General features: G+C 43.2%; 1 protein-coding gene across 1 annotated transcript; it reads right to left on the bottom strand.

Moving 5' to 3' along the window:
- Positions 1-1,094: 1,094 nt before the first annotated feature.
- jph3a (junctophilin 3a) lies at positions 1,095-20,664 on the bottom strand (the record flags this gene model as incomplete). The annotated part of the gene is made up of 5 exons (XM_079244316.1): positions 1,095-1,175; positions 3,173-4,419; positions 7,657-7,781; positions 8,412-9,192; positions 20,283-20,664. 5 exons carry the CDS (start codon positions 20,662-20,664, stop codon positions 1,095-1,097), a joined length of 2,616 nt encoding a protein of 871 aa, XP_079100442.1.
- Between the last annotated feature and the right edge of the window lie 2,373 nt (positions 20,665-23,037).

The following is a 23,037-nucleotide window of genomic DNA, read 5'->3' as shown; positions in this document are numbered from 1 at the left end:
GCCTGCCCACGTGGAGAGTTTTATCTCGAGTCTGGGCTGAAATAAAGTTTTCGAGGGAAGATGAATAAATACGAGGCACTCGGCATTCTCTCTGGCTTGCAAACGGCAAAAAGTAACAAACTGGAATAATAATGACACATACACATATATAGTTAGAATCAGTGGTTATAACATAACAGTCTCAAGGCTGTACAAAGGGGCAAGGCGGGATCCTCCTCAGTTTGCCAGCAAGTTACTTTTCGTGTTTCATTTTCTGCGTGCAAATCGTGTGTGTATGTGTGTGTGTGTGTGTGTGTGTGTCCGCGTGGTTTGACATTAAAAATTCCACCCATTACAAATTCAGGTGTGTCGAGAATCGAACGTGAATCTGGTCCGACTCTGATGGATGGAGCGCGTACAAACGAGGACAGGACGGTGATGTTAAAGGGATAGAAAATGCACTTTTTAAAACCTCACACAGCCTCATGCAATGGTTGCGCGTGTTCGTGTAGTTTGTAGAGGAAAAAAAGAAAAAAGAAAGAAAAGAATAATGACGGAGCCCTTTAAAATGGATCTACTCTTGCAGCATAGTTTTGTGTGTAGCGCATAGTGTGGAGAGAGACTGAAAGGAGAAAGGGTTAAAAGGCAAAAAGGGGGTAGAGGATGGAGTGTGTGCCATGCTCCTTTTGCATGTTCCCCATGCTAAACCAGGAAGCAAGGCTTTGCTATATTCTTTGTCTGGACTGGTGGGGAGAATGGGCAACGCCACCTGTGCCGTCTCCAGTCTGTGGACCTTCAGCGATGGACACCCATGCATGTGTGTCCTGATTAAAGCTGCTTTCTTAACCATCTTCTGTCTCTCGCTCTGCTATCTTTCTGCTCATTGTTGCAAGCTCAAATCGAGAATGTTTTTTTTAAAGTAAAGGGCGTTTTTTTGTAGAAACTGAAATGGGCTTCATCAGAAGTGAAAAGACCAGTAGCAACGATAAAAAAGGCTCTGCTGTGTCCGTCACTCAGGCTGTGGGCTCCAGTCGAATAGGCAGGACATCTCAGTAAGTAATAATATAATATACCGTAGTTATCAATAAGTCTTAGTAGATCATACCTGTATAAGTTTAAATAAAGAAGTGAATGAAAAGAATGGCTACTCCAATATTGAGTAAAATGACCATAACCACCAGAATAGAGCTGGAGCCCTAGGAGACAAGAGAGGAGAGAAGAAGCAATTAGTCCAATTACTGCACAAATGATCACTGCAAACATGCTGTGTAGATGATTAAGCCAAATTTAGACAGCTGGTAATTAAAAAGTGATCAGCAGCTGGTTAAAGTGGGGTAATTTCTTCCTTTCTGTATTAATGTGTGAACCCTCTGAGCAGCAAATGTCTTGTAGGTGGTGTTTGTTGCTCTGCGTGGGCGCTCTCAGAGATGTTGCTGGAAGATCCCTGCTCACTTTCAGGCTCATGATATGCAGGAATCATCATTACAAGAGCTTAACAAGTCTGTCAACACTACAAGCTGCTGGACATAGAAACATGACATTAGCTGCAGCTGCAAACCTGCGATGAGCACCAGAGAATCAATGACCCACAGGGCTGAAAAACAGACTTTATAGCTGCATTTTGGCTTCATTTCTTTCATTGCTTGCTTTTAAAATTTAGATTCTCATTATAAAAAATGTCTCCTGGCTGAGTCCAGTCCTCCCATAAAGCCAAAGTTTAATGAAAAACATGTAGCATAATTTTCTTATACTAGAGAGAATGTGCAGACAATAATCACAAGGGCACTGGATGTTCAAAGCCTCTGGGATCTCTTGTGCTCTTTGGGTGCCCACTTGGAGGGTCACAGACCCCAGACTGGGAACCACAGCTTTACTGTGTTTTGGCCTCCTATTCATGGAAAAGGTCAATTTAATTTAATTTAATTTAATTTAATTTAATTTAATTTAATTTAATTTAATTTAATTTAATTTAATTTAATTTAATTTCCCCTGCAATGGATTGGTGAGCTGTCCAGGGTGCCTTTCGCCCAAAGACTGCTGGGATAGGCTCCAGCTTCCAGCAACCCTTCATTGGATTAAGCGGTTAGAAAAATGAATGAATGAATAATTTAAATTTAATTTAATTTAATATTTTTAGAGTTCATTTCAGCTCTTTTAGATTATTTTTTTTAATGAAACTTTTATTTGCTTTTGTTTTTAATTAATTCATGTACAATTTTAAAAACATTTATTGATCAGCTCACTCAGAAATGACTCTGATTCCCTTAAATACTACAAAACTAATTATTAATTAAATCTAATCCCATTTTTTTCTGGTCCTATCCTTTTTTCTTTTTTTTTTATTATTACCACTTACTTTTATTTTCCTTTAAGGTTTGTTTTTCTCTGTCATTTTGGCTCCAAGTCGAGATCAAGTACTTTATAAAGTCATGGATTTATTAGTTACCCAACCTTAACTGTCCATTAAAGTCTTTTGGCAACAAACTTGAGATTCCCGTCACATCCAGTGTTTAAAGGTTTTAGCTAACCTGTGTAATAAACAGACTGATTTTACCCCAGCGAGGCAGCTGGACATGCCATCCAGCCATCAGAGGAGGTAAAATGTAATGTAATGTGAGGATCATGGAACTGTGGTGCTAATTTCTGGTCACTGTGCAGAAACAGATTTAGCTGCAGAATTAAAGTGAGGACATACACAACGGTGGAAGTGGACTGAAAACCAACTGGCTGAGCAGATCAAGGAAAGAAAGTCAGATGGAGAAGCTCCTCGGGATCATACGGAATAAATATAATTAAAAATCAGATATTTAAATAGAATTAGCCATTAAATGTTAACTATATTGAGAGATTGTTGGTAAAATTAAACTGTTAATAAATTATTCTTTTATGCTTTTAGCTTGAAAAACTACGTCTTCAGGTTTGACTGCTTCTGGTGGAAGTTGGAAGGCTCTTGTCATGTTTCATGTCTGCAGGTTTGAAACTTTAGTTATTTTCTGGTTCCATGTTAAAACAATGGACGTCCGTCTCTTTGTACTGACGGTTCAGCTGCTACAGTCTCCACTGCACCTCTTCCATCTTTCTTTGTGGGACTTTGATCAGATTCTGCTATCAAGCTTCATAAACATCTCACACATCAGTCGTCTGATCTGAGTAACTGTTGAGATCTGTGTTGAAGCGTCGTGTGTGGACTCACTGAGTTTGATTTGAGAGTGAGATGTTCTCCTTCCTGCTCCAGAGTGATGGGTTGAGACTTTAGGGGTGGGGAGAGGGTGAGGTCCCTGTGCAGCGGCCACTCCTCCAGCTCTGCCCCCACATTCAGGTTGTCCAGCATTTGTACAGAGTCCATGGATCCCTCTCGGACCGGCCGAAGGCCTCGGGATCGCAGCCTGTTGCTTTTAGGGGCTGGGGACTCCTGGCCCAGCCCCCGAGTTATCTGCGACTCCGGACAGTGAAGTCTCATGTCCACCGTATAGTCGTTCATCCTTTCCTCATCCTGCTCTGTGAGGCGCGAGTGGGCGGGGCTCCACCGAAGGGCGCTTTCAGCAGTCCACCCTCCGGTGAGGCCGTCTAGCCTTTGGTCGATTACAGCATGCTCGTTCAGCTTGTGGTTGGGGGGGTTGTGCTGCTTTGGGTGGTGGTTGGAGTAGACATGCTCTCGAGGGGCGTAGCTGGAAGAGATGTGGTCCTTTGCATTGTGATTGGAGGAGATATAATCTTGTGACTTGTGATTGGAAGAAGCATGCTCAGAAGTCTTATGATTGGACATGTTGTGTTCCAAGGCCTTGTGATTGGATAAAATGTGCACCTGCGGCTTGTAGTTGGAAGAGGCATGCTCGCAGGCCTTGTGATTGGTGGAGGAATGATCCCATGTTTTGTGATTGGACGACGAGTACTCCCTTGACTTGTGATTGGAAGAGGCATGCTTGGCCGGCTTTTGGTTGGACAAGGAGTGCTCCCACGCTCTGTAGGACGGGGCGTGCTCCCGCGACTTGTGATTGGACAAGGATTTCTCCCGTGGTTTGTGGTTGGTCAAAGGGGCTTGCTCGTGGCCGTTGATTTGGCCCTCCTGCTCTTCCAGAAGGGAGGGTGTGGTGGAGCGACTGCTGCCTCCTTGGTCCGGATACATGTCATCAGTCCACTTGTTGGCTCCGCCCCGAGGCAGATCCATCCCTCGGCCCTCCACCAGCACCTGGATCTCAGCCCCACCCTGATCGTCCACAGCGCTCTGTCGCATGAAGCAAGCATTTCTGGGGCGATGGGCGTGTTTGGATGGGCTGTGAGGGGGAGAGGTTGGGACACTCAGCACGGGGCTGAGATCAGGTGTTATTACAGGCGGTGTGGTGTCCGGTGTGCACAGCTCTGGACTGTCTGTTCCTGTGGAGATGACCTCATGGTCTTTGTCCTTGGCGTCCTGGTGTTTGGGCCTCTGACATTCGAGCCCTACAGAGTGAGGAGAGCAGCACCAGTGAAGTGATTTGGCACCCATCCACAAAAGCACCAGACCTACAGAGTGAGTGTTAGTGTGCATGCAGGGTAACAAAAGGAAGGAAGAGTTTGAATTTTCACAACCTAACCCTTAAGTATGATTTATATCTAAACTAAAAAAAGAAAAACTATACAGCAAATCTACATGTATATGTATTTAAGATCCTGGTTCTTGTCTTTGTGCAGATTTTACATGAAGATAATGAGAGCAGTTTCTACATTTAATCACGACTCGTTACTAAATGTAACAACGCAGGTCTCTCTGGGAAAATGGGAGAAAAAAGAACAATAGGGACAGTGAAGCTGAGATAAAAGGTTTAAAGGCTGGACAGCAAACTGTGAAATAGTTTGTAGGCTTTTATTTTGCCTATTTTACACCCCAAAACCATGGCTGAATAGCTAAAATAATTTAGAGCAAATCCTCATTTTAACATCTTCTATAGCATTTCCGAACAAAGCTGCATGAGGTTGTGGTTCAAGCGTCCCTTCAGCTGATGTGCTGAAAGACATTTAGATGACTAGATGACCACCAACGGCAAAAAACACCTTACCTCTGCAAAACAGATGAAACTAGGGTGCTTGCGTGGAACAAGCAAGCATAGGACAAAAGTCCTGTACAGGATTAATTCAACACGATGTGCACGATGGTTGAAATGAACAACGTAAACACCAAAGTCAATACCCGAGGGATGCTTTCCTGCAGGTTTTTGGTGTGTCCCTTTATTTGAGTCTAGTTGGCAACCTGTAGGACGATGGCCCTCGAGGACCAACTGTGGCCAAACCTTCAAGTACCGGAGCTGGACATTTCTTTATGAAACAAAAGAAAAATGGATGACGTAGCTTTAGCAAAGCAGGTAGCAGTAACTAGCTAGTAGCTGCGGTAACATTAGCTCAAGTTATAACAGCTAGCGGGGCGCTGTTATGATGTTAGTTAAAGGTAACTTTGTCAGGTGCAGGTGGAGCCAACTGGGTGATGAATATAGACTGTATTTAAAAAGATGGGCGGAGCCTCTGTGACATCACCCATGAGGAGCTGGATTAAAGCTCGGTGGGCGGTTCCTACCATCGCAATCTTGGCATGCGTGTCGTCTCTCCCGGAAAATACAAATATGGGCAAAGAAGTGGAGCTGAGAGGGGAGCTGTGAGCGTCATGGCGGATGATTGACATCGAGCGAACTCCGAGCTGCCTGTAGCTAAGAGCTAACCGAGCTAACCCGGAGATAACAGTAGCTAACCAGCTAACGGAGGTAAGCGGGCTAAAGCTAAATCACGTTGTTAACCGGCTAAAAACCGCGGTTGTTCTACGTTCTTCTTACTTGAAGCGGGAGATTGGGTACCTGTCAATCAAAAGGACACACCCCTAAATATGCCGAATTTCGAGATTAAATTACTTTAAACGGGCGACTGATGTGGCATTATGCAGACTGGGGCAGGAATTTGGTTTTAATTAAAGTACAGAATACCAAGGCGGTAACGTGACAAGATGTGACATGAAAATGTACTGGCAATGGGAAAAGAAACAAAGGGGTGTATGTACACCTGGGATGTTCGATACGGGCTTTACTTTTTACTGATATCTGATAGACTGATAGTTCCGATATATCAGATACTGATATTATTCGATACCAATATATGCAGTCTTCAACCGAGATTAAAAAAAAAAGAAAAACTGATCATTTCAGGCAGCTAAGACTTTATTGGTTGACAGCGGTTTGGTCCTGGTTCCTCCTCGCATTTCCTTCACTTTACAGTTGCTGGAAATGGATAATTCAATATCTGGATGAGTCTGTTTGCAAGCTCCTTACGCTGAAATTGACGACACGGTTTGACAATGTCATCAAGTGTGCGCCGCTTGTCATCTAGCTCAACGTTAAGAAATGGTTGTCTCAGAAATGCAGAAGCTACATGATTCATTGTGAGCTGTCCCAAACAAACAAAAATATCTTTAAAAAATCTACACATTTTGACATTTTGAGTGAGAGGAGACATAGCTGATGTTAAGGTTGATGTTTAATAAAAGATGCGTCATTTGAGAAGTAAAAACTGATACTGATCCTTTCTGATATTACATTTTGATCCAGATATTGGACGATAATACCAGTACATCTCTAATATGCACACAGGTGATCTAACACGGAGCCAATAAACAAAGGTGTAGTAATGAACAGCAAGTACAAAGCAAAACAGGATCCACATGAGGAAAAAAAAACTACAAAAAAAACAAAAACAGGAAACTACTTAAGCGTAACAACAAAACAAAAAGAACAAAAACCTCACTGTCAAATTGTCCCACACTCATTTCCTTTTTCTCTCATTGTCCTATTTTTAAGTAAGCATTGAGTATACTCACTCCTAAAGTCCTTGTGATGCTGCTTTTACGGTTACAAATGTTCACACAAATGTATGTCAACCAGCAGCTCAGCAAACATTACTGATGCCAAATTGGTGCAGTTAGCCAACCGCTATGTTAACTTTAGCAAGCCGCTACGCTAACTTTAGCCAGCAGCTACGTTAACTTTAGCCAGCAGCTACGTTAACTTTAGCCAGCAGCTATGTTAACTTTAGCCAGCTGCTACGTTAACTTTAGCCAGCAGCTACGTTAACTTTAGCCAGCCGCTACGTTAACTTTAGCCAGCCGCTTCGTTAACTTTAGCCAGCCGCTACGTTAACTTTAGCCAGCAGCTACGTTAACTTTAGCCCGAACATAGACACAATAAAGTAGTCCACAGCTACGTTTTATAAAAGGGCAAAAAACTGAGAGTATATCCACTTTTTGAGGGACCACTACACCACTGGCAGCATCTAACTGGCTGTTTTTTCTCCTAAACTCACATTGCTCATGTCTGAAGTATCATATTCTGATAAATGTATCTGAATTGAACTTGTAACTTGTAGTATTCCCACTTGCTTGGAGGTCGTTGAGGAAAATTTGTACTTCATTCAAACCGTTAAAGGGTCAGCCTCGAACATCGTTTCATTTCAAATTCTTAACAGCATGAAGATATGTAGAATAAAATAACACATTACTGAATTTATTTAAAAGTATGATGGAGGTCATTCCCTCTGAGATGCTCCAATCCCAGCATGCAACATGGTCTGATGTATCATCATGCTCACTGTCTCCACTAATTACATAATTAAAAGAAGCTGAATTTATATCGTAACACAGCTGTGTGTCTGCTGCCCTCTCACCGTTGCCATAGATATGAAAGGAGGGCGAGAGCTCTTTGGCAGTGATCCGGGCCAGTCGACACTCCTCCATGGCTTTCTGTGCAACCCCTTCAGCAGCCTCTGCCTTCCCACGAGCGTGGCTCATCCTGAGCAGGACAAGGAGACACAATCAGCTATTTATTACCTGATGAGAGGCTGTATTTACAGTTCAAGTTGCTCTTCTCTACACCTTTACTGACTGCATAATGTAAAGGCAGTTAGGCTGATTTCACTATAAAAGCATGTTTGATCAGGATATCATATCATAAATAACATATTGTTTCTGATGTGGACTTCAAAAGTTTCAATATTAAATGTTTAATGAGGGTATCATAAGGCCCTTAGCTTTTATTAATCCATTTAAACATGCTGTGATATTATTATATTTAAAATGAATATGTTTTGGAAATACCAACAGACCCAGGCCAACACATCACTGTCAGGTTAAATAAATCTATGGACATATCCTTTAATACACTGTAAAGAAATAAAAGTTAGGATTTTTTTTATTTTTAAATCAAAAGTCAGAATCTGCCTTTAAATAATGTAAAAATAATAATAATAAATTGATCATTTGCATATATTTACAATTATACCCATGTGTCTAATTGATTGTAATACAAAAGGTGTCCACCAGGGGGGTGGAAGGCACGTATCAGATTGTATTTGTGTGGTTTAGATGAAAGTTTTTACCACAAAGTGATGGAAAAGGTGTTAAAAACATGGCAACATCTCACCGTGACATTGCGATCTCGGCCTTCTGCTTGGCAATGTCTGCTGCTTTCTCTGCAGCTTCCACTGCCCGGTCCACCTTCTCTCGGATTTTACTGGCCCTCAGCGGGATCAGGTTCTTTCGCTTGCCGCTCACCAGCACGTTCTGCTTGTACTTCCCTTCCTCCTTCGTACCATCGGGGAAGGTGGTACAGCCGTATCCGTGCCTCTTGTTTCCCGACCATTCGCCTGCGTAATGCAGGCCGTCTGAGCGCCGGCTCACGCCCCAACCGGCCCTCTGGTCACTCCGCCACTCTCCAGCGTACATTTCAGTGACTGTGGCATCCACGGGGGCGCCCGGCTCGCTCTCACTTGCGTTGGAGTGGATGTCAGATGCAGCCGAGCTGACGGTGCTCATGCCAGCCTCGCTGCAGAAGGAGCTCTGCTTGCTGAGCTGACTGGCCAGAGAGCTTTTGGACTCAGATCTCCGAAGCTTCAGGCCGCTAAGGATGGACTGCCGGAAGCGACCTTTCCTCTTCCGTTGCCGTTCTGCCTCACTGGGAGCAGTCAGTGCAAAACCGCCCCGGCCCACTGGGCTGCCGGCCAGCCCGGCCACCACGCCGTCTGTAGGTGTGGTGGCGACACCGTCCTCCAGCGCAGTCGGGGGGCCCTGGCTGTGCTCAGAGCGGAGAGAGTTTATGGATGTTCGAAGAGGGAAAAGTATGACAGCTGCCATGCCGTAGGGTACACTCTGCCGTACGCCATAACCGTGGCGCATCCCGCCCAGCCACTGGCCTTGGTAGGTTCCTGAAAGACAAACAAATCAAACAAATTAGAAAATTCAATTCAATTTGATTCAATTCATCTTTATTATATAGTGTCAAATCACGGCAATGCAATCTCAAGACGCTTTACAGACAGAGAAAAAAATAAACATAGTGAAAGCCAATTCATAATAGCCTATATGAGGAAACCAACAGATTGAGTTGGAGGGTCCAACTCAATGTCCCATCTTGCGAAAGCACACTGGTGACAGTGGGAAGGAAAAAACTCCCAGATAAACCAAACATTTATCTGTGAAAACTTTATGCTTCAACAATCTCAGTCAGTTTTATACTTGATACTCATCCTCCGTGTTGCACCTTTAATGAGACTGAAAGACAAAAATTCTAGTTTTTTTTATTCTCCTCTTCTATTAAATGGGAAGTTTTTTTGTTGGAGACTAGTAGGTCGGGATGGAAAATACCAGCATTTTTCTTCTTTTCTTTTCTTTTTTCAACACCAATATCAATATCGATACTGATAATTCTTCCCCCCTGAAGGGAAATCATGTTTGTAGGGGTGCATCAATGTTTTCATTGCAAAGGCAACATGGAATGTAAATATGAAATGCTTTTAAAACAAAAATAAATGATAATGATGAGCAAATTAAACAAAAATAAGATAAAATACTTTTTAAAAATAATTTAACTACAAAGTAAAATTAATTTTTAAAAATCCATTTATTGAATAGGAAATAAATACAGGATGTAAAAATAATATACATTAAATACCAGAATGTGGAATAACCTGCATTAAACCAGTAGAATACTGCAACAAAACCAGTTGTCACACAGTCGCAGTATCATCATGACATCTGATTGGCTACCAGGATCATGTGACAGAAGGAAAACACTGTTGGTGAGCTTTGCAAAGTTTTATTGCCTAAAAATCTCAGAAGTGAAAACAAATGGCATGTTTTGTATCAACATAGTGGTATCTTGATCCTAAGAAAAGGATCAGATCTGATATCCACTGGCAGATATCGAGGTATCGACTCCAGAGTATCAATACGCCTATCCCAACTAGACCCTGGTGGAGCTTTGTCACTGTACTGCAACAAACAATAACCTGGATATAGAGCTAGTTGGTTGATAAAATCTTCTTTAACAGTAAGATCAACACACAATGTTGATTTGCAGTGCGAAATGATACCAATAAAACCATCACAGCACAAACACCGCAGCCATGATGAAGATCTGAAATGGTTCCAACAGGAAAAGTAAACTGGACCAACAATTCTGACTTATTTTGCTTCACAGAAATACTGAATCTTTTTTTAAACAAGCCAAATATGGAAATTAACAGCGTCAGCGGCACTTTCCTGAAGGAGTTGTTATTATTTCAGCATTAAGTCATTAGATTTGGGTTGTGCTGTAAAATCTGGGATCAAATTTCTACTGTAACGCTGTAAAATTTGGTAACAGTCAGATATTAAGTAAATAAGAGCAAATTACTGTTGATACTGAGACACTGATGATTAGCATTGTAGCCATTTTTTACTCCGCCAAGGAGGTTATGTTTTTCTGTTTATCGTTTATCTGTTTGTCTGTCTGTGTGCAACACAACTCAAAAAGTTATGGATGGATTTCCATGAAAATTTCAGGACTTGTTGTGGAAAAGAAGAACTGATTTAATTTCGGTGGTGATCCAGATCACTGTCTGGATCCAGGAACGTTTTGAAGGCCTTGGCGGAGGTTTGCGTTCTCTGAGTACTTTTCTAGTTTTCCTTTCAAAAGCTGCTCATGTACTTTTATAAAGAGAAAATGATCAGACGGTCCCATTTCCACAGAAGTCAACTGACTGTTGATGCAGTTTGACTAAAGCTGAAGATGTTAGCACGGGGTGACCCTGGAGACCAACCAACCAGCAGCTTTTAGATCGCTGCTGCAGCGCACCTGAGACAAACGAACGTGTCCTAACCACGCCTCTGCAGAGCAGGACAACATGCAGATGAGCACATTCAGCCGTTTGATTCGGGTGCTTTGGGGAAAGTTGCAGGATAGTAGGGAACGTTGCATTTGTATGACCTAATTCAGCTTTTTTTCTCTTCCCTTTATTAGTTATATAAGCATGTATTCAACAACCGATAACAAAATAAGTTACCAGTAATATTGTTATGAGGTTATTGGCCGCTTGTAGCATGTAGTAATTATATATATTTATATAAAAATACATTGATATGACTATACTTTCAGACTCTTTTGTCTATGTTTTATTCATTTGTTTATTTTTTGTGGTCATGTGCTCAAGCTAGCAGTTGTTTTACTAGTTAATCGCATTACTTTGCCACCAACTAAGCCCGCATTAAAACACTCTTGTTTTTGTTTACGATACTGCAGAGAAATTTAACAATATATATAAAATCAGTGCTACAAAGTTGCACTAAAGTCACATTTCATTGCAACCAGGTGTAGTTGTAGCTGATGTTGCGGTTTAATAATGAGCATTTTGCTGACAGCTAACTGAAGGATTCAACATGTACATACCGAACAAGTGCACCCTAATTCTTTTCAGCAAAGATGCATGAACGGATATTTTGGGAATTATTCAACACCATGTTGGAAGATCGCTGGATTAATCTGTTTTTGTGTGATCTCTACACAACCCCGGGAAGCTGCACACGGCCAAACTGAGTCATGTTGGCACGGCTAGGAATGGAAATAAAAGCAACATTGGAAATAAACCCAGAATAACTCCAGAAATTTGGCCCATGTGCCGGGGTCCTTGTCGAGAAAAAGCTGAGAATTTCTACACCTCAGCTCAGATTTGGCAGTTTGGGTGGAGGCGAGCTCCCCACATGTTGCATCCTCTCCCAGTGCGCCGCATCGCCTCCAGACCTCCAGCAGGACGCCAGGCCTTTGTTTTCTTCAAACCCCCGAGGTGGTCAGGACGGGAGGTGAGGCAGGTTTTAATGTTTCTGGACAGGAAACTCGACAGCCTCCTGTTCAGCTCTTGGCTTGTCAGTTACACTTACAGGAGAGTCCAGCAGCAGCTGCTCCTGCTGACAACGCTGCAGTTATTTTATGGAAAGCTTTTCAGCGTCTGTCTATGCTTCCTCACGAGCCACAACGTCAGCGACGGCTGACTCAGGATGAAAGCTAATCAATCAGGTTTGGTGTGTTTTCCTGTCGTTTCATGCACAGAATGTAATTTAAGAACTCAAAGCTGTTCGGTTTTTATGAAAAAAAAAAAAAAAAAAAAAAAGACGTCGTTTTACTCCAGAACTGACGGAAAACAGCTGTTGGCTCATCTCAGAGAATAATAATTTATGTTTAAATACATCAAGCTTTCCAGTTGCTACATGGATGCAGCAACAATGTAGTTCAATATTTATGCATTGATGACAGACTCAAAGCACAATAATTGTTCTCTTTTAGCTCTTCTTTGGTCTCCACATCCCAGTGAGGGAAATATCTCAGTTTTTAGGTGCAGAATTTAATGTTTTATTTTATCTAAATAAAATACAACATGACGGGACTGGTTATTGAGCTAACCCTCAACAGGCAGACCACCTCGCTGCTTATCAACTCAGCAAGTCAACCCACATTTTCTGACACTGGATCTGTGTCAGGTAAATGCTTTTGCAGAAGTTGCCATGGGTACCCAGTAAGATGTGAACCAGCTATGTAAAGTGGAGAATTTACATCTTCAAGTCACCAATCCAGATACTGTCTACAGCTGTAGTCTGAGTCAAGCATCAGCCGTTTAGATCATCACCTGATCCCAACTCATTTCCAGCCATTTTTATAACATCCATTTACACAATCAAATCAACCCGTTTCAATCAACCTGTTACTTGATGCAGGCTTTTAACCAAATGGCAACTTGGTGAAATAAAGCAGAAATAAACATGTTTACAGCCTGGTACAAAAATCTATTTTCAGTTTAATAGGTCAGGTCAGTAAATTTTTTCCAACTCGCCCGTTTAAAAGTAATTTAATCTCAAAATTTGGCATATTTTGGGGTGTGTCCTTTTGATTGACAGGTACCCAAAGTCCCGCTTCAAGTCAGAAGAACGTAGAACAACCGCGGTTTTTAGCTGGTTAACAACGTGACTTAGCTTTAGCCCGCTTACCTCTGTTAGCTGATTAGCTCCTGTTATCTCCGGGTTAGCTCAGTTATCTCTCAGCTACAGGCAGCTTGGAGTTCGCTCAAAGCTAATCCTCCACCATGACGCTCTCAGCCCCCCTCTCAGCTCCACCTCTTTGCCCATATTTGTATTTTCCGGGCGAGACGACACACATGCCCCTGCCAAGATGGTGACAGTAGGAACCGCCCACCGAGCTTCAATTCAGCTCTTCAGAAACCTACGGGTGATGTCACGGAGGCTCCACCCATCTTTTATATACAGTCTGTGGCTTTAACTTTAGCTCAAAATCAACCAAATATCCAAATATTTAGAACTTTGTTTGAGCAAATGGCATCCTTCCATCTCACCTTCATTTCTGTCTAAACGTCTAAAAAAATGTCCTAAAAAAACCCAAAATAACCACCAATTTGCAGAATGATGTTCTGAAAGGAGAGTTTCAGTCTGTGAGATCTCAGAGCTGCATTTGACACGACGGATCACAAATCATCGGTCAGCGAATAACCAGCACACGTCACAGTGTTCCACAGGGTTCTAGACTGGAGCCCCTTTTCTCTCTGCGCAGTACTTTTAGGAAACACGAGACACCTTTGCAGGTGTTGATGAGCTGCGAACAGCCAGCTGTATTTATATCAGAAGGCTGACGGCAGACATAAACTGAACCAGCTGTGACTTTCTACATTTAAAATACTTGTTTGGGTCCTTAAAAACCTCCAAGATTCAACATCCAACAGTATATCTGCTTCTTTTGCTACTACTTGGAATAATTTCGGACTGGGTTTTGTCTTTTAACTCACATGTTAAATAAATACGAGCTAAAGCACAAGCATCCTGCTCCAAATGACTGAAAAGCAGGTGCAAAATAGCTTCTACAGTCCTTGCAGGACCAAGGATCATTACTTGTGCAGTTTGGTCATCCATCAGTGTGGGAAGAGGTTAAACTGAAATCAAGTCCACGAGAGCGCCAGTACTCAGCTGAGAGGATATGTGGAAGAGCCACCAGCAGGCATCTAGCCACAACTGGCTTCCTTTGACTTTTCCAGCATGCCTGAACCAGAACCAGTTTCACTGCAGGACCTGGTGTCACCTACACATAAGACTGGTGCCAAGAGGAGATGGAGTTCATTAGAAAATTATTTTAAAAAGCTAAAAATCCTGGTGGCCACAGGTTTGGGAATGTCAGGGTCTTGTTCACGAGTGAGGGAAGGATGGAGCGTGAGATCGACAGACGGATCGGTGCGGCGTCTGCAGTAATGCGGACTCTGCGCCGGTCTGTCGTGGTGAAGAAGGAGCTGAGCCAGAAGGCGAAGCTCTCGATTTACCAGTCGATCTACATTCCTACCCTCACCTATGGTCATGAGCTGTGGTCGGGTCAGGGTGGCCGGGCTCTCCCTCAGAGATAGGGTGAGGAGCTTGGTCATCCGGGAGGAGAACAGAGTAGAGCCGCTGCTCCTCCGCATCGAGAGAAACCAGTTGAGGTGGCTCGGGCATCTGGTCAGGATGCCTCCTGGACCTCCCTGGTGAGGTGTTCCAGGCACGTCCCTCTGGGAGGAGACCCCGGGGAAGACCCAGGACACGCTGGAGGGATTATATCTCTCGGCTGGCCTGGGAACGCCTCGGGATCCCCCCTGCAGAGTTGGTAAATGTGGCTGGGGAGAGGGAAGTCTGGGCTTCCTTGCTTAGGCTGCTGCCCCCGCGACCCGACCCCGGATAAGCAGCAGAAGATGGATGAGAGCTAAAAATAAACTATTTAGGGGAGAGAAATCACAATTATCCATTTCTATTCTCTCCAAATACTCATGATCCTGTCAGCATAAAGATCCATAAACTGGAGATTGTGACGCCATGTTATCATTAATATTATGATTATTCACAACTTTTTATGGTCTCTAATATCAAACTTAGGTGTTTTTGTGTTTTTTCAAAGATTTTAAACTCTTTCATACAACTAATCTTCTTACTATTTGCAGATTTCTCTGACATAAGCTGCTCAGATACATTTAATTTAGAGTATCTTTGGTCCATGAAGCCCCTCAGGTCGTGTTTGTGTCTGAAAAATATGATTTAAATCAATCTGAGTGAACCAAAAGGGTTAATGTGGTGTTAAACATCGAGCTAAGAGACAACGCAGCTCCTTTCTGGTCTTATTAAACACAAAGCTCTTCACAGGAAAAGCTTCTGCTGAACACATCCTCTCACCAACTGAGGAAACATGGAGGAGTTCAGGGTTTAGCCCAGTGGCTGAAATATGGACCGGTGGAGACGAGGGTTGAACTCACCCACAGCATCCTCCATCAGGATGATTCATAAACAGATTCATCTCAAAACAAAGCAAGTAAACAGACACTACCACACAGGAGCACTAATACATAAATAATGATAAGTATGAAATATTCATTTTTCCTGTGCTCTGGTAAAAATGTCAGTGAGTTGTGCTCAGTTGGCAGGTCAGGACCTCACTGCCGCGTAGCAGCAAAGCCACAGCTTTCGGTTTGAATGTGGGGATTATTTAGCAGAAAAATGAGATGAGTTGGGGGTAAAAAGCTCCACATGAGCTGAGAAAATATCCAGCTGTCTCATACGTCCAGATGTTCAATAGCTGGTCGGATGTTGTCCCTTTAAAATGCCGTCCGCCTGTAGGCTTTGTAGGACAGAAGCGCCAATTCCCCCAATAAGATCAATATTTTAACACATTTTACTTTTATTTTTTCTGGACACTTTTCTTCAAACATACTCCAAACAGATGCTGAAGACGACCAAACATTAAGACTCAAGCGGCTGATGGTTTAAACCTGTGATGCCTCTTTTCCATCAGTATCAGCTCGCCTCAACTTGTCTCAGCTTGGTCCGGTTTCTTTTCCATTACAGTTTAGTACCAGGTCTAAAAGGGGCGGGGCTTGTGTGAAATCGCCATGACGTCAGTGTTGTACAGGACAAGCTCTATAACAACACATGGTACGGGACAAAAGCCGAGTGGAAAACCCTTCAAACCGATCCGAGGCCAGTTAAGTTGAGGCGAGCTGATACTGATGGAAACAGGCCATTAGTTACCGACAGCGTGAACTTGGTTGCATGTTTCATCCTGGAAACTCGATTTAAAAGATAAAAATCATCATTTCTTGCCTTAAATGGGAGGAAACAGCATTTCAGGGATGATAATGAAGGGATTTTCTGCATCCCATCACACAATCTTTGTACATGCTTGCAGTGAATGAAGTGGTCAAACACAGCATATTGAATAATATTGTGTGATGCAAACTATGTGGAAATATTCAGTTTACATGCAAGATCACGTAGCAGATGCCTTAAAGAGTTGAGCAATGAGACGTCATGGATGCGGAAATGTTAATCCAGACAGAGTTAACTGTTTGCTGCTTCAGACCAGCTTTCACATGGCCAAGCAGGTGAAAACATGCAACATCTAGCTGGGATTCAGAGCCTTGCCGACTGATCCTGCGATATTCCTGCTCCTGGAAGGCCACGTTTCGGTGGTTCTTTTCTACGCATGTTTGGTGTAAACAAACCATGACTTGCTGTCCGAGTCATCATGGTCTGGATTCTTCGTACGAACTCGGTCTTTGTCACTTTCATCATGATAAAAATGGCCGGGACATCCCGGTGAATGAAGCAGAAAATATTAGTTGAAGTTAAAATTAGATTTTTGTCTTTTTTGTTTATCAATCACTATATTTGATTATAACTTACAGCAAAACTACATAGCAGAAGTAAATTCCTGATTCATAGGGGAGCAGGAAGACTAGCGACCATTAGAGGGGCAGCTAATGGAGATTTTAGTAAAACAAAACATAAAAATAAGTTTGACTCGGCTGTTTTTGACCCTAACGAAGGGTTTGGAGCCTTTTGCTGAACGTTAACGATGAACTTCAGAAGAAAACCTGAAAAAAACCAATAAGATCGAGGAATTGTCCCAGGATTTGAACGATTTAAAAATACGACACGAACACAAAGAATTTTCCACAATTCAGGACATATTTGCCGCAAAGCTTTTGGTCTACAGTGACCTGAGCCATGGCTGCAGGTTTCAGCGTGTCCCTGCTCCAACAAACATGACTCAATGAGTCATTATACATAACTTCATAGGCTGTTGATGAACTGAAAACCTGCAGGGCTGCGACCCTGGTGGGACTGAGTCCACTTCATGTTGCATGTATGAAAACAAACTGTTTATAATAATAAATAAGTTAATATAATAATAATAATCAAAAGGTCTATCAGGGGAAAGTTGCATGTTTCCCTTAAACCAATCAAGCAGTGGTTCCCATCACCGCTGGCCTGCCTGCTTTTGAGGTACCCCTGACTTAACATACAAACGGCTCGTTGTCCGACAACCAGTGGTATAAAGTAATTTCCTTCTTTCTTTTTCAGTTGTATAGAAACTTTATGTGTGTGTTTTCATTGTTTTATACCATAGACTGTATGTAAAAAGATCAGCGGAGCCTCCGTGACGTCACCCGTAGGTTTCTGAAGAGCTGAATTGAAGCTTGGTGGGCGGTTCCTACCATCACCATCTTGGCAGGGTCATGCGCGTCGTCTCGCCCGGAAAATACAAATATGGGCAAAGAGGTGGAGCTGAGAGGGGGGCTGTGAGCGTCATGGTGGATGATTGACATCGAGCGAACTCCGAGCTTTCTGTAGCTAAGAGCTAACCGAGCTAACCCGGAAATAACAGGAGCTAACCAGCTAACGGAGGGGAACGGGCTAAAGCTAAGTCACGTTGTTAACCGGCTAAAAACCGCGATTGTTCTACTTTCTTCTGACTTGAAGCGGCAGATCGGGTACCTGTCAATCAGAAGGACACGCTCCTAAATATGCCAAATTTCAAGATTAAATTACTTTTAAACGGGCGAGTTAGAAAAAAATTCACTCCCCCCACAGTTGTCATGAAGGTAAACCTGACCTATTAAACCTAAAATGGATTTTTTTGTACCAGGCTGTAAACATGTTTATTTCTGCCGTAAACATGTTTCTTTCTGCTGTGAAGTTGGTCTTTTTAACATGGGAGTCTATGGGGATTTGCTCTGTTTTGCAGCCCCTAGTGGATGAAGGGGGAACTGCAGTTTTATACAATTCTGCATTGGCTTCACTTTTAACCGCTGGATGTTTCTGCTTGTTTTATACTCTGCTGGTGATACTGGAGCTGTCCCAGGTGCTGAAACCAGACCCCACAGTGGTCTCGTATGCTGGCATCTAATCATGCAGTGTTTAACATTTACCTTGTTTCATCTGGATTCACTGTATATATGCACGTTTTATTCTCTTAATTCCCATTTTTAACCTCTCAGGATCAGTTTTTTTTAGCCTGCAGAGCAGGACTACACATCCTTTAACACAAGCAGTTTCAGCTGTTTTTTTTATGTTAACAGCATATTAGAAGAAATGAAAACCCAGACAGGAAGTTTAACCGACTTTGTGTCAGAAAGTCAGTTTCACGCTGCTTTTGTTCCAACCTGCTCAACGTAGAAATGGCTTTGGTTCAGATACGTCACCTCCCAACACTGGATGTTTTCACCTCTTTCTGTGTGCTGCTGTTTACCTGTTTGTTTATTTACATGTTTATACATCATTGTTTTTACTTCAGCGTCAACGTTTCATGATAAAACCGACTCTGGATGGCGTGAGGAGCTGTCCGTGGTGCTGAAATCCATCCACCACTCACCTCACTGTAATCTGGTTCTGCTCTGTTGACAGATGTGTGTGTGTGTGTGTGTGTGTGTGTGTGTGTGTGTGTGTGTGTGTGTGTGTGTGTGTGTGTGTGTGTGTGTGTGTTGGGACATTTGACGAAGAAAACCTGTGCATTTACTGGGTTGTGGAAAATGTGTCAGCCCGTGCGTGCTGTATTCATCTGTCGGCGGTCTTCCACGTGAGCGGAAGAGCTGTCGCGTGACGCAGTCTTTTTTTCTCTTGTCCTCTCCATCTTTTTTCTTCTTTAACATTTTATTTGCAGTTGAAAAACACGTAAAATCTCCTCCATCCGAGACCCCCGCAGGCGGGCAGCGTCGGTTTATCAAACGGCCTACATTATGACCCCCCTGAAGTGAGAAAAAAAAGGAAAATAAAAAGGATGGGAAGAAGCTGAGAGCCAATCAGAGCGTGCAGAGAGCTGCGAGCTGGTCTCTAGTGACACGCTGACCTGCTGTCTCCTCGTTGCCATGGAGACATTGCATCACAGAGGGTGGGATGCGGAGGGAGAGGAGGGTGAATGAGTGTTTTGATAAGTTTAAGTTGGAGTCATTCAGTGTTTCTAATTTTAGACAAACGGTCTCTTTAGTCGTTTCCTGATGAAGCCCTGTGTGTCCTCTGGACGCGCACACACACAGAGCACACACGCTGACAAACATCTCGTGTGTCTCTTTGTCAGTTTCAGTCATTTTCTGTTTTTGTTGGTTTAAAACGTCTGATTATTCCACTTCTCTGCTGATGTTTCGCAGCTTCACCTCCTTATTTTGCAGTTTCTTGCTGATCTTTTGAATTTTCATCTAATTTTTCAGCATCAGTTGCTGGTAAATGTTTTACCTCAGTGTAGGGGTCCAGAATGATTGCCTACTGCGACCTGTCCAGGTCTGGGCTGGGATCGGCTCCAGCTTCCCGAGACCCTGAACTGGACTAAGCCGTTCAGAAAATGGATGATGGATGGACGGACAGCAGACTGAGGGAACTATGGCCCCCTCCTCGTGCTGGAGCCCCGGTTTGGGGCCTGCCAGACCTCCTCGGTAATCTATCCATGCATGTGAACGTGACCTACATGTTATTTATGTAGCCTGCTTTGGAGATGTGTTACAGTTTGTTTCAGCAGCAGGCAACGTAAGCAAGTTGCTCCACTTTCAGCCTGAATCAGACGGTGGAAAAGTACAGATTTTCTTCGCTGTTTGCTCTGAAAACTCGACTTTTTAGCCCCTCTCCTACAGTTTGGAAGAGTGGAGCGTCCAGTTTGTGGACAGATAAGGTGTAAGCGTGACGGCATGCTTACCTCCGTCAGAGTAGGTTTCCGTGCCATATCCGTCCTGCAGCCCGTTGCTCCAGGTGCCCTCATACCGGGCCCCGCTGGCCGTGCTCTCCAGCTGCCCGTAGCGGCCTTTAAAGCCCTGCGTCCACTCCCCTCTGTACTCCCAGCGACCTTTGCTCTCCACCCCGATGCCATGCCGCTTGCCCTGCGCCCAGGTGCCCTGATAGCTGTTCCCACTGGGCCACGTGTACACACCCAGCACCTCAAAGCCGTGGCTCCAAGCCCCCGCATACTCCCCCTGACCCTGGGGCCCCGTGCAGACCCCCCGGCCATGGGCTTTCCCCTGCTCCCACTCCCCGCAGTACGACCCCCCGTCATCAAAGTCAAACCTGCCTCCAGTGGACATGCATGAAACAGGTTTCGGCAAATCCTTAGAATGTCAAGAAAAAGAAAACTTTGCTGCTTTGCTCAGAAGGAGGGGGGAGGCCTCGTGCGAAGCAGGTAACATGGAGGAGCAAGGCCTCGACGCTCCCTCTCCGCTTCGTTTAGGATGCAAAACAGCAGCTCCTCCTTTCAGAAACAGCAGATTGGGACCCGAAGAGCATCGCCTCACAACGGAGAAGTGATCCGAGCCTCAGCGAAGGGTCTGGAGCGACGACCACAGCATGCTGCTTCCCATGGGCATGCAGGCTCATCCTCCTCCCCCTCCACTTCCTCCTCCACCTTCCTGCTCCTCGCAGCCTTGCAGGCCCGTCGCCCCAGCCGTGTAGCAGATGCTCCAGACAGTCGAGGCCTAGGCTTTTCCAGGAGTCCCACAGGCCCTCAGAGCGGCGGCGGCGGCGAGCGAGTTGGGCTCAGCCAGACATTAGAGCATCCCCACGTCGCTGCCGCACCAAGCCAGATCCAGGACAGGGATGCTGCTGCGCTCGTACGCCATCAACAAAACACAACAACACAGAGAAGTTGAACGATTCTTCTAAAGTGTGGCCTGAAAACACACATCCGTGATCCCACAGCACCGCACACACACCTCGGCAGACATAACGGAGTGTGAAAATCTCTCCGGCTCTCCGCTCGGCGGTGAGGATGAGGATGCAGAAGCAGCAACGATTCCCGTCACCTTCCCTTTGTCTCCTCCGTCTCGCCTCAATCCGGACCGTTGTTGTAGAAATCCCACCAAGTCATCTGCCCTCTTTCGTTTTTCGGCCTTTCTATCTCTCGCTCTCTAAAAACCTGGTCATTACAGGACTGTTCCACCCCAGCCAATACCCCTCCCCCACAAACACACACACACACCGAACACACACTCCTTCTGGCAGCTCTTAAAGAGATAGAGACAGAGGGATGGTGCAAATAGCTGCATGTACAGCGCTCGCTGCTCTTTCCCTCTGGGGAGACAGGCTGCTTCTCCTAATTATCCAGCCTCATTTCACCCTCCTCTTCCTCCCCCTCCTCCTCCTCCTCCCCCTCCTCCTCCTCCTCCTCCTCCTCCTCCTCCTCTCTGACTGAAATCTGGTCACTCAGCAATCTGTTTTCCTGATAACTGGAGCTTTGTGCGCCCATCCCTCTCCGGCTAATTGTTTTAAGTCCGGCTGTCACCTTGCAGCTGAACATCACAAATCGAAGAGCTTTAAAATGCAAACCTGCATTTAAACGTCGACTTCATCGCAACGCTCGCTTGTCCACACGTTTCCTGATCAATAAGCCGAGCCTGGCGTTATTGGAAATCTTTGTGTCATGGAGAAGTCGGATCAGATGCTGAAAGAATTGACAGAAATAATAATAAGCTGTTTTTCTTTAAGGCACATAAAATCGTCTGATAGTTGACAGAAAGACTTGACGTTACATTTATCAACATGTTAAAAATAACTTTACGTTTTTTTAAATGATTTTTTAACCATTCATGATATTCTAATTTAAAAATATTTCCAATAAATACTGAATATTTTAGACCGTAAAATCTGACAGATTGTAGTCTTTTAAATTAATTGAAAATTCATTTTAGAAAGCAGAAAATAATTAAAATAATGATAAAATAAAAAAAAGACAAAATAAAAGATAAATTGATTTGAAGTGAAGATGGCTATTTATGTCTTTATTTTATAGCCTATTTAGTGATTGTCCTCTTTTATTATTATTATTATTTGTAATAAGATTTTTTGGACGTAATAATAAATAAGAAGCCCTTCTTATGAATTATTACATCAGAAAATAAAATAAGAGTCCAAATAATTATTCACAGTGTCTTTATTTGAATAAATATTTTATCATATTTACATATTTATATTATATATAATTTTATTTCATAAACTATTTTACAATATTATATTATATTATATTATATTATATTATATTATATTATATTATATTATATTATATTATATTATATTATATTATATTATATTATATTATATTATATTATAGACTTGGATAGGCTTGGATAATCCCAGATATAAATTATGTAATTTTCTAGTAAAAAAAATTAGAAATAAATTATCATTATCGATCTGTTCAGTGATTGTTACAAAGATTCCTGTTTTAGCAACAAAATATTTACTGATTATTTGGCAAACAAGCAAATCTCTAATGAAACTATCTGATGATGGTATGATGTCTTTAGCTTCATCACTGAGATCTTCATCACCTCCGGACGGCAGAGGGACGTCCTTCAGAGAGGATTCAGTTAAACTAAAAGTTTTCTGACGAGCTTTCAGCTCGCTGTTTGTTCGTTTTCAACATATTCTTATCATTTCTTTATGAATGAGAAAAAAACTGAACA

Source organism: Telmatherina bonti (genome assembly GCF_933228915.1).
Source record: "Telmatherina bonti genome assembly, chromosome: 1".
In the NCBI taxonomy this organism is placed as follows: domain Eukaryota; kingdom Metazoa; phylum Chordata; class Actinopteri; order Atheriniformes; family Telmatherinidae; genus Telmatherina; species Telmatherina bonti.
This window is presented reverse-complemented; position numbering and strand designations above follow the sequence as displayed.